The 15902-nt window shown below is 34.0% G+C and overlaps 1 protein-coding gene across 3 annotated transcripts; it reads right to left on the bottom strand.

The window, feature by feature from the left end:
* Positions 1–403: 403 nt before the first annotated feature.
* Positions 404–15518, bottom strand: LOC136853709 (KICSTOR complex protein kaptin-like). 3 transcript variants are annotated; one of them, XM_067129680.1, is made up of 13 exons: positions 15212–15353; positions 13659–13748; positions 12164–12254; positions 10389–10455; positions 9321–9403; positions 8358–8528; positions 7093–7259; positions 5068–5237; positions 3660–3753; positions 2800–2929; positions 1603–1764; positions 1312–1459; positions 404–610 (listed from the first exon to the last, which is right to left on the bottom strand). In XM_067129680.1, exons 2-12 carry the CDS (start codon positions 13721–13723, stop codon positions 1355–1357), a joined length of 1305 nt encoding a protein of 434 aa, XP_066985781.1. In that variant the 5' UTR covers positions 13724–13748; positions 15212–15353; the 3' UTR covers positions 404–610; positions 1312–1354. The 3 variants fall into 3 exon arrangements, with proteins under 3 accessions (XP_066985781.1, XP_066985780.1, XP_066985779.1); XM_067129679.1 differs by lacking the exon at positions 15212–15353 and adding an exon at positions 15371–15518 and having other exon boundaries at positions 404–1459; XM_067129678.1 differs by having other exon boundaries at positions 404–1459; positions 15081–15257.
* Between the last annotated feature and the right edge of the window lie 384 nt (positions 15519–15902).

Below are 15902 nucleotides of genomic sequence, written 5' to 3'. Positions count from 1 at the left end.
TCCTGCTTCCTTTCATCCATCCTGCTGTCCAGCCTGTATTACTTCTTAGTGCAGATGTCGAGTATTCTCAATGTTTTACCTTTAAATCGCTGTAATTCATCTCAATTATTTATTGGGTCTCTCAGTCTTGCTGTCCAACTATTCCAACTCCCTCTGCCCTGTCTGAAGCACTGAATGGCTGAAAGTGCCTCAGTGCATGGCTTCATAACTCAAAAGGTTATGATTCATTCTGTCATTCACCCCACAAAGCACTCAACTTGGACATTATGCTACTGTGTTCAGTTATAACTCCATCTCTCAGCTATTCATCACAAAGAGCCAAATAAAGTAAAATTCTTTGCATTTAATAAGAAAAATACTTTCTCATTAGTTTTTGTGCATCTGCCTGGGAAGTAAATTTGCATTAATGTGAAATTTTATTCAGTCTATATTAAAAAATACTGTACAAACCTTCCATAAAGTATAACAATCTACAGAGGTGTATAACAATATATATAACAGCATTCAAAGTAACATTTATGGCCTATTTTTTCTTTTAGCAGTCCTTCTCCAAATGTTATTCATTACAAACTAACTAATACACAATGCATGAGTGTTGCTGGATTGCACCCTGCAAAATTTAAATTTAACAATTATTAGAACTATTAATAGTTAAACAATGAAGTAATTACCTAAGTAATGATCTCTTAAGTGAACTTCCACAACTGTATTTGACATGTATATATTTACTGTACAGTATTGTTATTTTTTTATTTTGTAAGTCTCAGATATTTGTAAGACCTACCTAAAATATATTGCATTTGAGAAATTACTTCATGATGTTGACCACTGTAATACAAAAGTTCTATAAATTTCTGAGAAGAGTATGTTGACACAGCTATTAATTTCTAAGAGTATGATGACAAACTGAATACATGATGTGTATGCTAAAATTAATCTAACTGACACTTGTTGAAGTGTTTAAAAAATACTGTGGATTGAATACATAATGTACATGCTAAAATTAATCAAACTGACACTTATTGAAGTGTTTAAAAAAATACTGAATCATCCACAGTGAAGTATTGCACAAAATATTAAGATATTCACAACAGTGGTCCAAAAAAGATGAAAACATAATTTCAAGCAAATAGCATATGAAAACTTAAGGTAAATACTCATGCATGTTGTCAGTTACTTAATTGCCAATCTCATATTACTAGAATGGCATCAATGTTACCGAATGCTTATAAAAAAAAAAAATACAGTACACCGCGCATATTGTGTCCCATACTGTCTGAAGGGAAGTGTATATGCACCACAGAGGCTTACCACTATCAATATCAGTTACAATAACACGTCTTGAAGTCCATCACTATTTTCCTGTTAGTTCCTGACTTGTATAGCCATTGACATAAGTATGATCACACAGCTTTTCCAATCTGTTCAACAACAAAGCTGCAAGTTCCCACGGATCAGGCTGGTAAAGAGGAACACATTAATTTTGGTAAGCTACCAAACAAATGCATTAATTTTCATATAGTAACGGAATATGATAGAAATATGTGAAACTTATTTTAGAAAGTATAACAATCCTTTTATCCCAAAGAGTACTAGATTTACCTGGAAAATGTGTATCCCAATGGTCGTCATAACAATAAGCTGCAAGGAACCATCACCCATGACATCACAATGAACCATCGCTAAAACTGGACAGGGTAGTGTCACTGAATGGTAAAGTTCCCACTGCCCAGTTTCCTCATTGTTCTTGTAAATAAGTATGACCTGCAAGATGACACAAATTGTTTAATTTTACTTTACTCATTTATTTTCAGACTTAATATATACATAAAGTACTACACACAGATTTGTTCAAAGTAAAAAGGACTAAGTCTGTGTGAAAATTTATTATAAATGTAGTGTTCCCTGATCAAGATCTGCAAACAATAGCTAGTGTAAAATAAAATATATGACATTCTTGAAGCTTTCATTTCTTTAAACCTTTCATGCATAGGGATTTCACATCATTTACAACCAAGCAACACCTTATATGGTAAAATTGGACTGACTGGAGAATGCTATTCAGACCAGTCCAGAAATATCTTAATGCTAGCCTTGGTTATTTTCCTGTTAAATTATTAGTAATGATAAGTATGAAAGTAACATGATAATTCATTTGAAAGCAATTAAAAAACCAAGGCAGAAAGAATGCATACTAAAGTCTCCTCTCCTGTTGGACCAATTTTCTTATGAATTCGTTTATCTCATGTTTTCTTTAAATAGCCACTATGATACATTACGTTTTTATTGCTGAGTGGTTTTCAAGTGTATCATTTTTACCCATGAAGTTTTTACCTAATTTTTATCAAGTACTTTAAATTCTAAATGAAATACATTCTATCAAATTTTAACAAATATTTCTAGAAGTTTGGTTTCATGCATTAGTTTTTCCTTATCTGATTGTTTTTTCTTAGTTAATTTGATTTCTTTAACTTTGATTTCTTTTTTGATTTCTAAATTAAAATGAAAAGTGTGTCAGATAAAGGAAAATCAGAAACCTGTTTAGTCATTTTGACTCGAAGAGAAAAATCAGTATAAACCTGTGGCTCTAAAATAATATATACATATTTTCTACTTGTTGCTATCATTAAATTGAACAGAATATTTTTCAGATCATATAATGCAAGCTTTAACTGCATACATGGATACTACATTAGCTATTTGCTCAGAATGACTCCTTCAGGTTAAGAAATTTAACTTGGTGGCCTAATTCAACTGTTATTACATTATAAAAAATGAAGAGGTGAAATCTGTCCTTACCTGTCCATAAGTTCCAATCAACACTTCAAGTTCACCGTCTTGATCAATATCACAGACAATACAGCAAGTGACAACATCATTTATGTCAGTGTCCTGAAGTAAGCAGCCTTGACAATTATCAAAAACATCCCTGGAAATGGAAGTAGCATACATACAATAATCGATTACACAGTTTAGAAAATAAGTTGTTCTCTTGCATAACAAAAGAAGGGGAAAATGTGTGAAAATCAATGAGAAATAGCTAGCGGAGGATGTAGTGAACATACCAGGTGTACACGGGTAGAGCACAATGAAAAGTTAGTTCTTTAAAAAGACAAATATTAGTTCTTTAAATAAATGTAATAACTTTATACTGAGGTAAAACTGGGCTACCACATATATATTTACGAATAGCAAAATTGTTATCATATGGAGTGAGAGACTGAGTCCTCTCAAGTTGGCAAAGATCCCCTCATATATCTCATACAATACTATTCACTAAGAATGCCTGGGGAAAAACAACTTACAATATATGTATGTGGCACTAAGATTCTTTACAGCATCCCTTAAGCCCCTGCTGCATTCCATTCTTCCTTTGATCTCTGATTTAGCCAGCCAATTCCATTCTAATTTTATCTTGCTTAACCTTCCACCTAATTTAATTTCAGAACAAGTCCTTCAGGCAAGCCTATTAGAGCACAGAGATTGTGGCTATGATTTGATTGCAGTAAAATTGATTTAGAAATTATAAAATATGTTTTGATTAAACTTTTACTTGAATCAAAGGTGAGGCAAGGAAGAATCTTGTGAAAATTAATTTTAAAGACAGGAAAACTATACTGATCAAGATTCAATAAATACATGTATGAAGCATATTTTACCTGTAGACAAAGCAGGATTCAAGGCTATTTGCTACAGCAATCAAAGGGGACATCTTTTGGTCACTAGTTGTATCCTCTTTCTTTGAAACAAAAGCTGTAAATACATAAAATTCAATTATTTTCGTGTCTAAACACTAATGTATCTCCGACAAAAAAATAAAATGCATCCTAGCTGTTTGCAAGATTTACATATGGTCAAAAGTGTTTTTCAAAACAGCAAATTGTATATAAGGTGTTTCTCATACCAAGGCTAATCTTTGTTTTACACCAAACTTCAAAAGGTGAAACTTTTTCGACACTTGGTTGACTGGTACTACAAGTGTTCCTTTCCTTACAACAGGGGTACATTTAAAAAAAAAAATACATTAAAAAAATATTAAAACAAAACCACACCTTCTGAAAGTCTGTCACACTAAATGTGCTCAGAACACTTACACTATGGTAAACAGTTGGGCAAAATCATCATACTCTGAATGATGGAGTTTTTGTTGACCCTGAGCCAGGCTATCATACTTTAATTGTGCTTAATACACTTACTATACCCTGTGATTGGGAAAATTCATCTCAATGTGAAGTTTTTGTTCAACTTGGGCCAGGCTAGCTTACTTGTGTGTGCTTAGATCACTTATCATTACTTAAAACTAGGCATTTCATTTCCATAAAGCTTATTTTCCAATAACATTTTAAGATTTAATGAGAAAAATGGCTTTGCACTAAAGGTGGGGAGGCCATTCAGCACGATAACAGCAAAGTAAACTAGAAAGATGGAGCGCTTACCACCTTCCTTTCACTCTATCTTACATTCCCCATTATAAAATGCTCAGTACAAAATCTCCAAGGGTTATCTGCTTCTACATTAGAGGCGAGCTGATTAGCCATGTGAGCGGCTATCTTACAAGTTGGATGTACACTCATACAAGACAGACCTACTGTTTAACTCTTGTTGTAGGTGCTCTGAAAATATGTAAGCTGCCTACCTGGGTGTACATATTGTCTGTAGCATTTATTTCTTGTACCAGTTTTTTCCAGTTACCTCACTTAAGCAGTCTGTGGATTCTGACAACTCGAATTTTCCATATTGAACTGAAATTTTACACTAAGACTTATGGGTTTGTGATTATACAAATTTACCTTCTTCTAAAAGGGCACAATAAAATATTTTTAATACAAATATAAAATATTCACGTAATTGCATTACTCTTGTTTTTTTTTCTCCAGATAAGATTTTTTTATCACTGAAAAAGGAAAACTGGTACTATAAGTCATCAGTTTGTATTGAGAAATTAATTTTATACTTTGTAAATGAAATTAAATTTATAAAAAACTTAATTTTGCTATCTGTAACTTCTTTCAAGTTCAATTTTATTTTCAGTACCTCAAATGCATTTCAGTCTATATGAAACCATACCTTGAAGGATCTCTGGCACAGCAACATTGGTAGTTTGGTTAAAAATCTTGACAGATGGGGAAGGATAATCCCACTCCATAACTTTGCTTGCTTCTATTTTAGGAGTGGATTCTAAGTTCACCAAAAACATATGTACTTTACCATTCTCCCCACTAGTAGCAGTTACCCTCCTGAAACAGAACGAGACCATTTAAAACCCGTTGAAAAATAGCATCATTGTAAATTAGAGTATCAATGATGATGAATTTTCAAATTTACAACAAACATTTAAGTACAAGGACTCAACACTATAGTTAGATATTTTTTCTATAAGCAGTCTAATAAAGAGATGAATGGAAGAAAAACCAAATGACCATGATGAACGGAAAAATAATAAAAAAAAAATGGCACATCACCCCCCAAAAAAAATTAACAACCACCTTTGTCAAAGACAAAGTTATAGGACCAAAAATAAAGAAAGAAGATATTTCAAAGCTTAGTGATAAGGGAAGGTCATCAGTTAAAAATATTACCTCTGTATTCATTTAAGAAAGAAACAAAGGCGAACAACACGAAATATGAGCAAAATTATGAAAATGATGAATGAAACCTATACTTAGTACCTATGATAAAGCAAAAAAATTTTTTTTTTTGGCATATTTATCATTTTGAACTATTTGATCTCTCTCAGACAGATTTCAAATATCCTAATGTCAGCAATATTGTTAGAGGTGAGATTTTTAATTACACTTTAATAAACCAAGGTGAGCTGTGTCAGAGATTAAGACACTTGAGAGAAATTAAATGGGAGCCAGCCAGAAAATGCCAATACCTGAATCACCAACTTACAGTCCTAGAGTTACTAGAAGACACTCGCTATCGCTTGCATTTGCTAGTTCCCATACCCATAACCATATCTGTATCATACCCATACCCATATCTGTACCATTCCCATATCTGCCCATATCCATACCTGTACCATAACCATACCCATACCTATACCCATATCCATACCATACCATTCTCATACCCATACCCATATCTGTACCATACCCATACCCATATAAATTAACCCTACCCATATCCATACCCTGTACCATAACGAACAAATGTCTCATACCCATGGACCTATACCATCTTATCCATGAAGCCATCTTCAGCCCCAGCATTCCTGGAGAAAGGCCCATAACATCTTCTTGAAGTCTTAAGACCCTAGGATCCATACCTGAAGCATTCCTGGAGAAACATTGGATTATAACGTCTTCATAAAGACTCTAGGGCCTTTGAAGTTGTCTTCACCTCCTGAACCCTGGAGAAAGGCCCATTGGATTATAACGTCTTCTTGAAGTCTTAAAGACAGAGTTGTCTTCACCTCCTGAAGCATTCCTGGAGAAATGCCCATTGGATTATAACGTCTTCTTGAAGTCTTAAAGACTCTAGGGTCCTTTGAAGTTGTCTTCACCTCCTGAAGCATTCCTGGAGAAACGCCCATTGGATTATAACGTCTTCTTGAAGTCTTAAAGACCCCAGGATCCTCTGAAGTTGTCTTCACCTCCTGAAGCATTTGGAGCATTGGATTATAACGTCTTCTTGAAGTCTTAAAGACTCTAGGGTCCCATCATCTTCACCTCCCATTACATTGAATTATAATGTCTTCTTGAATAACCAGGGTCCTTTACCTGAGGCATTCCTGGAGAAATGCCCATTGGATTATAACGTCTTCTTGAAGTCTACCCATCACCTCCTGAAGCATTCTGGAGAAAGACCCACTGGATTACCATCTTACCCATATCTCATACCCACACACAGACCCATTACCAAAGAAATTAATATAATACTAGTAGATAATCGGTACCCATAGTTCCCATACCCATAACCATACCTGTATCATACCCCTACCCATATCTGTACCATACCCATATCTATACCCATACCCATACCATACTGATACCCATACCCATATCCATACCATTCCCATATCTGTCTTAAAGACTCCAGCCAAGGAAATTAATATAATAGAAGATTACTGGTTCCATAAACCCTTACCTTTTATTATCTGTCGAATAAAGCACATCAATGCAAAGTGTAATTCCCTCAACCTCTTCAAATTCTGGAAATGCACAGTAAGTATCTGCTTCTTGGTAGCCGTGACTTTCATCATCACTTTGATATATGTGAATACAACCGTCACTGCCACTCAGTAGCCATACAGTCTGTATAAATAAAATGATTAGTAAGATGCGTATAAAATTTATACAGGAAGAATGCATATCTAGCAAAGAAATGGTATGAATCTTATATGCAGACATACTGCTTAAGGTTGTAGTAATTCACATCTTGAAGAGAATTAATCTCCACTTTTAATAAAAGTATCCATGTAGAAATTATTCTGCAAATGAACATTTACACAAATTAATACTAACAATGCTTATAATTCGCCAATATCATCATCATTAACATCAATATGTATGTTTCCCTTCCCACACATTCTGCCAGAATTACCATCTACAGTAGTTCATGTCTTTATCTATGCCCTTCTTCCATTATTTTCTTGTTTTCCAACAAGTCTTCATACTAATTCCTTACTTTTCTTACTAACTACTTCTTTTCCCTTCACCCCACTTGTCCAAACTATTGAAGGATTTGAGACCTGTGTACTTTCTAGTTTCTGGACAGCAGTACCCTTAGCAGCTTCCTCATTTTTATTATCCCCTTAATGCACACCAGCCATGAATGTTTCCGTTTTTAAAGACAACTTTTTATAATCTCTTCAATTTTCTTTTTAAGCTTATGCCTCTGCTGCACAGAGCGATATATGACTCATACACAGCAGAATATTTTGCTCTGTTCAATAATAGGATATTCTTCTGTACCAGGAGTCTAGCAATCGCCTTCTATTGATCTATACAGTTGCCAGCTAGCAAAACAAACTTAGTACTAGACACATAATCATCTCATCTTGATCTCTGCCTACGAACTCCTGGAGGATGGGATACAGAAACTTTCAAACCTAGGGGGAAGAACTGATGGGCTGTCATGTTTTGCCACAAACTCAGAAACTAACAGAATGAATATACCCCATCCCTCCAAAAGCCAGTCTCGGTATGAGAAACCATGCAGCTTGCCTAGTATTGCCGGTGCTAAAGCTGACAACAAGGCAGACTGTAAGAATTAAAAAAAATAGTAATGCTACTATTGCTTACACAGCCTTACATGAGAAAATATTTGAAACTAAAATGGAAGAGTTAATAATTTATTAAATCTGGACAAAAAATACTGATACATATTGCCAAAACTGAACAAAAACTTACTTCCCATCCACTCTTGCCATATGTCTTTGTGTGGTAAAGATGATAAGGTACAAATTTTAATTCCAAAGGTAAGCAGTTTTGTGACACTACATCCAAGGCACTATCACACGTCATATCCCAGTCTGAGTAAACGTTGAAAAAACATGATTGCTGACCAGTAGTATCATCTTTCTGTTGGGAGAAATTATAAAATGATTACAAAAAACATAAGTGAAATATCTATTGATCCTTAAGCATGCTACTTCAAGTGAGTTTCCAGAAATATGTGTCAGCCTGACTACAGTTCCTGTATCAACTAATCCTCCTCTTCCTCATAACATTTTCTACTCTGGGAACTTAATTTCAGGGGTGTATATGTCTATGCTTCTTGGACAAGGGCACATGAATAATATCTCATACTCTAGTTGGAATGGGAGGAATGCAAACTAAAATCTAACTAAGAAGAATCATGTCCAACCCACGACCTTTAATTGGTGCTACACTATTGGAATCATCCTTTGTTTTTCACAATACAGTATTTTCAAAACCGGATCTCCAGTCCTTCAAGCTGAATACTTCAAGATGATAAGAGGCTATCCCACCCTAAAAGGCTACTCAGGTTATTGTAAAGCAATGTGCTGTGTCAAAACAAATACAATTTTATTAACAAATTTGGTTTCTCTAAGCAAACCCATTACTTGACCTAAACTAGCCCTCCTCCCAATGCCGTATCTCTCATGGGAAGGTCAGACAACACAGAGTGACTATTTTCTATGAGAGAAGTATTGGGGTCCAGATACCATACCTGACCCACAGAAAGTTGTTGAATTCCGAAGCTGTGGATCACAGGATTAGGCTACTAAAAAATAATGAATTTGTACAAAAAATAAATTTTTCTTTTTTAAGAAATCTTATCTACATCAACAGTGCATAACATCTTACAAATCCATGCTTACGTTTCACCTAAATCACTGTAGCACTTACTTTGATTATTGTAATTCCAACAATAAAATCTTCTTGAATAATGGATCTATTCACAGCATCAATTGAAACAATTTCTGCACAACCTACAAAAGAAACATTAAATCATCATATGCATACCACTTCCATATACAGTACACTTATATAATGTTTTAGAAGATAATGAGTTTATCATATTATACAGTGCTGTGTGTAAAGTCAAACCCAGCTTTTATAGGCAATCCAGAGTTAGTCTAGGATGTATTATACATCAAAGCATCGGGCTACCATTCACATGTCAATGTTGGTTAACAAGCTTTCAGCATATAAAATACCATGTTTGGCCATAACAAAAAAACATATGTACAGTACCCAATTTTAATACTGTAACTGTAACGATGAACAAGAAAGACTGGAGAAGTCTACATTTCATTTACAACATACCACCATCATTTACATAAGCCAAGTACATTATCTGTCATAAGCTAATTCACCCTCCCCTAGAGAATATACACAGCTATGACTGAAATTTTATGAAAAGGCATTGAAAAAATAATATAAAATATATCTGAATTTATTCAAAATATCCAATAAAAATGCATAGTATATTCGTATAATTAACCTTACTGTAAATGTAAGCATTTCTTTAAATTGTTTGTATTGTTGACCATTACAATCCTTTAGGTCTTTTTTGTTAATGATATTAAAGTACATAAAATATATACCATATCACAGAATATTATATGGTAAAATCTTTCCTGATCAGAATGTTCTTTGGTTTACATCATGAATGAACCAATATTACAAATAAAGGCACTGTATTTTAATACTGAATTCATTACTATTGTTTTTATAGCTAAACACAGGAAAACATTACAACCAAACCAATGAATCATTTCTAGATTACCTATTAGCTGGCCCAAATGACTTCCCCTTGAATGTAAGGCAAAAACTGAAGGAAAGTAAAGATAATTTAGTTGGACAGCTAGGTAAGAAGAGATCAAAGGAAACATGAAAAGTAAGGCAGAAAATCTTCAAGTCTTGAAGCAAGATACATTGCATGGAAGTGGTACTGTAGTGGCAGGAACTTACCTGGAATGTAGGTAAAGGGAACTTCTCTCATCAATGGTCTACCATTGCTATATTCTATGCAGTATATCTGAAATTTAGCATAAATTACACAACTGCACTGGACTTTAGAGTAACAAAACTTACTGGTTCATACCATAAACTCTATTCTCTTATACATAATAAAATAAAAGTAGTGCACCATCTACATTTCTCTTGCATAAGCACCATTACAAACAATTTTGAATATGATAATTAATAACAAGTCATATTACAACTTGTCTTTACTAGGCCGTTCTGTTACCATCAACTATAAAAAATACTATAATAATTTTCATGTGAAGTTATTCCAAATATCTAATCCTATTTATCACCACTGTACCAAGAATGGAGTGGTCAGCTAAGAGTGGGGTCTTGTGAGATTGAAGTCAACAGATCCAATATGGGATACATCCATACAATGCCACTCTCTTGCAACAGTACTTAAAAATCTGGTACAAGCTACAGCAAGTCACAAGAGCCAATGATGGTAACACATTCATTAATACAATACTAGTTTTCCGATCAGTGAAACTGGGCAACACCAGATTTGGTCAGTAGATGGATGAGTGACCACCAATAAATCAGAGATATCGTAGGGAAACAAGAACGTTACTGATACTTGGTGCAAGCAGCAAGAGGTCACACTGAAATCCAAATATCCAAACGAGCGCTCAAACTGTTCCAAGGGCTACAAAACCACTTGATACATTCACTGATATGTGAAACTACCACTACCGAGGCAAAAACAAATATGACTAATGTTGCAAAATTGTTTATAAAGCAGAACAACTGGCATAACGCCAAAAATATTTCTATGTAAGTTGGCTTTCTGCCTGAGTACACAGATCAGAAATTGCCCATAGTATAGTTCTCCTAAATAAAACATAATGGCATACAGTATATTGCCTGCACTATCTAACAAGCACAACAAACAATGTTACTTTTATTCCTGTACTTTCAACCTATTCAAATCAATTAAAGCATTTTAAAAATAACAACACCCTTGCATAACATACAAAAATACCACATCTTGCTACAAATAATATGCAATGAACTTTATCCAGTGATCTTATGTAACAGAGGAGTGAAATGATGATTATAGCTAACCACAACAATATACTTGGACAAACAGGGAACAGCATTATGATGTGGTGGGTAAGGGAGGTATCCTTCAAAGAGGGTAATACATGTATTCACCTGATGAAATAACTAATGAATCCTTTTGTCTACTGAATGACTTAATTTTTAATTGACCACACCATTCAAGGTACAAAGTGTAAGAAAAACAAAAAATTTAAATAAATTTTTGTTTCATAAATACAAACCTCTTATTTTATTTATGCATTATTTCCTTCAGTACTGCAATACTGATTTGTCAAGACATATCTGCATTCTGATAAAACAGAAAGCTTGAAAGGTAGTTAACTAGCAAGTTACCAAGTACCAGAACAGATGTTATTGTAGGTGTATCCGCATTAAAAACAGAGGTTTGTATCCTAGTAGGAACAACATGACAGTCGTAAAAGTAAAACTGTGGTAAAACAATTGTATATTCTAAAACAATAATCATCTCCCTAACACTTCTTAGCAATATTTTTATACAGTGCATTTACTGACATTTCAGTTGAATAAATACTGGAGAAAGTTACACTAACTAAAAAGAAAATTGTATGTTCATTCATGGCTTAAATTTATATTTATCATCAATGGAATGTAATATACAGACCTATGTCAGTTTAACAGGAAGTCTGACCCACCTTTCTTTGTAATGTTGCGACAAGAAGTTTAGTTAATCCTTTGGCATCGGTTAAGGGTGTAAGAGTATACAGGTTTCCTTGAGTTAGAAGGCTGGAAAAGAAATTTTTCTTGAAAACACAAAAAATAGCACAATGTAGCCTAATATATAAATCTTTATAAATAAAATGAATTCATATGAGAGAGTTGTTACTGGATTATTATAAAGCAGTTTAATGTGACCACCAGGTGAAACCTAACAGACTCTCAAAGGATTTGCATACAGAATTTGTTCCAAAAGAAGAGGGAGACGCAATCTAAAGACAACATTATATCTTCAACCACATTTAAGTAAACACAAACCATTAAGTCAAAATTATACCACTACATAGCCACTCCATTACAAATTCTCTCATATAAAAATATAATTAAAAATTCAAATTTATATATAAACCTATCAAAATGGTTAGAACCACCAACCAAATAGCCAATCCTTTAACGTTGACATGTGGCCATTTCAGCCAAAATAAACATTTATTACATTACCTGTGACATTTAAATTTTCATTACTATAATTAGATTTGCATTGCTATACTGTACTTTAAATGCTACTCATAAGTGAATAAATTTCACCCCATCCATACCTGAGGCTTTTCTTTCAAGAGATAACATCTGGAAAATGCAAACCCCAGACTCATTCTATTTGGAAAAAAATGTTCACACAATTAAAACTTTGAAGCTTAAAATCTGTGTTTTCAAAATTGATCATCCACTGCCTGTGAAACAAATCTAACACCATTCTTTGGGACAATATCCTGAAGATTTTTAAATTTTTTCTCATACTGAGATTACACTAAGGTTCAAACATCTTTTGAGTAATGTAGTAATCTCTTGACACAAAGAAAAGCTGTATAGCACATTATAACCATTCAGTTCTAGTGATCACCTGTTAAGACAACTTACAAACAGGTTATCTTGCATAAATCAATGTTCTGGTGTCTTTCACAAAGTATCACAAGAATTCAACAATACTCAATTCTGCAAACTCACTAAGGCATTGGGTTTGAGTTATGTCAGGTTAAATGGTTTGACTGATGGAGCCTAGATGGCACATTAATTACTCGACTCTGAGTATCTCTATAGCAGTCTGTCACAAACTTTCTTCCCTGTACATGCTGTATATAAAGTACATGAAGCTAGAAATCTTCTGAAGAGTACTAAACACCATACTTATTGCATTTGTAGTCTAAACATTGATGATCTTTCTATCTTGTGATCAAGTTATTAATCTAATGCTGTATTCCCAATATACCAAATTTATTTCATTTCAGTAACTTGTAGTATTTCAAACTGATGAATTAATAGAGCTAAGCTTAAAAACCACATTGGTTCCATATTGTTTCCAGATAATAAAAATGTAAAAAAAAAAAGACTAAAAAATGAAAAGGCTACATATATATGTGTGTAAAAGAAAAACTTAACATTACAGTGTTACGAGATCTTAACCATAATACATACCTAAAAAAGTGGGCTTCACTCAAACTTATTTTAGATTTTCCATCTTCTAATTGAAGGGCAGCCATATTTCCTGGTTATGTCCTCCATTCGCTGTAAGAAGTGACAGAAAGATTAGAACACTGTTAAATACGGAACCATCCATTTACTCCAACTAAGGTGTTACAGATAACTGCTTCTTGACAACATATAATATTTTACAAAAAACCAGCCTACTACAAGCATATAACAACAAAGTTTCAAAGGAGAACAGTTAACTTAGTTTTTGATCAAATCAAACGCTGTTCTCATTACGACTGTAGTAACATAATTAAAGCAAAAAATTTCCACATATGAACTGGACAACCCAACATCCCTTGTTCAACAAAACCTAAGCCAGCTGTGTGAGAATTAAAATGTCTGATAATGTCGTACAGTTAAACTACCTAATACCAGAGCCTAGTGCTACATAATAATTTTTACTGAATAAAATGGTCCAACAACTGACAATTGTTTTAAGTCTCATGAATCAGTTCTATATGCCAGCCCATAATGATAGTTAACAGCAGTGAATGACTAAAATCCTCAGTAAAAATCTCTGAAAGAATCATAGGCTAGCTAGTTTATATCTGTATAAAGCCATTTCTAGTTTTACAAACTAGGAGAAAAATTTCAATAGAGTTTAAAGAATGTGTACTAATTTAAATGTGCATAGCGTAATAAGCCCTTCAAATGAGATTAAATGAGGTGCCGCCTTATAGCAAACCCAAGAGCTAATAAGGTAAAACTTGAACTTGAAAATGTACTGAATATAAATGGTCACGACACGACTTTGCTATCAAACATTTAAAATCAAGTTTAAAATATTATGACAATTTAATAATAGAAAAGCTATTATTTTATGAGCAAAAATTTTGGACAATAATATAGGTCCAAGTCAAACTGAAAGGTCTTGATAATCCTGCATGTTTAGAAATGATGTCATGACAAAGACAAAAAGAGACAAGCTGATTAATGTTCCCTTGGACCAACCCCAACCTTACCTAACCTAAGGCACTATAAATTAAAATAAATAGGGTTGTGTCCTAGCCTAACCTAACCACACCCAACCTAGGACACTGGATTCTTACGTTATCTATATAATCCAGGAGGGCAATGCCCTCCCCAAGGCCAGCCAGGTCAGGGCCCGATGCCCTAAGTGAAGTTAGGAAGGTAAAGTCTGGTTAGGTCAGGACCTGGCATTCTAGGAAAGGTTAGGTTAGTTTACGTCTGTGCAACCTGTCCCGTCGTTCTACAATCGTCCCAAGTAAAATACAATATAATTCTACCAATGTATGTGTAAAATACATGAAGTAAATCTAAAATTTAGTGGTTTTTTGCGGGGCATCCTGTAGGATTAAACTATTTTAACGATACCTGCTAAAAGAACCTAAAATGAATGCTTACCTAGTTTGCCATCCTCTTGTGTTTTTCACCTAAACTTGTCCAGCCTATATAAAGCTACGCAGCTCAGTAATCTATCACACAGAATTGTCCTAACACAATTTTCTCCAGTTTCGAAAGACATGCTTTCTTACCTCAATTAAAACAAACTTAAATCCTTGTGTTTAAAAAGCGATTTCCAGAGGGTAGTAGTGGCCGAGAGGACAAATGTTGTTTACATTTGACAGAAGCGAACGCCTCCATAACAACATTGCCTCAGGTCATGAGCATTATACACCTGAAGTTATGTTTACCTTGAAGTCATTTCCGACCCAATTCACTAGTAATTTCTACCAAACACTTGGTTTTACTTCATTAAGCACCTCTGATTATAACTCTTGCCAAACTACTTTGTCTCAAAAGTAAAATAATTGTATTATCATCCTTTTTATTATCATCATCATCACCAGCATCATCCAAGTTTCTTAATCAAGGACGTTCAGGCTTTTCCTATGCAGCGGCACCTCAGTTACTAGTGATGGATAATTTCCTTCTTTTAATGTCTCCCGTCTTATTCTCCACCTATGATGCGAATTTCCTTTTTCTTTTCGGTACTGCTTTAAGGAATAAAACATTCCCAACTATTTCAAATTTCATCCATGTCCTGTATAAATTGTTGTTGTAGTTCAACCAGTCCATATCTTTCTATTTTGTGTTCCTGGCAAAATAAAAAATGTAACAATTAGATCATTCACCTTTTCATTGAAATATCAGTTGGCATTTCATCACTGGCATACCTTTAAGATTCTTGTTCTCTTTAACTGCCCAGGTGTTCGTGTATTGACA

This window comes from Macrobrachium rosenbergii, chromosome 27, assembly GCF_040412425.1.
Source record: "Macrobrachium rosenbergii isolate ZJJX-2024 chromosome 27, ASM4041242v1, whole genome shotgun sequence".
Lineage (NCBI taxonomy): Eukaryota > Metazoa > Arthropoda > Malacostraca > Decapoda > Palaemonidae > Macrobrachium > Macrobrachium rosenbergii.
This window is presented reverse-complemented; position numbering and strand designations above follow the sequence as displayed.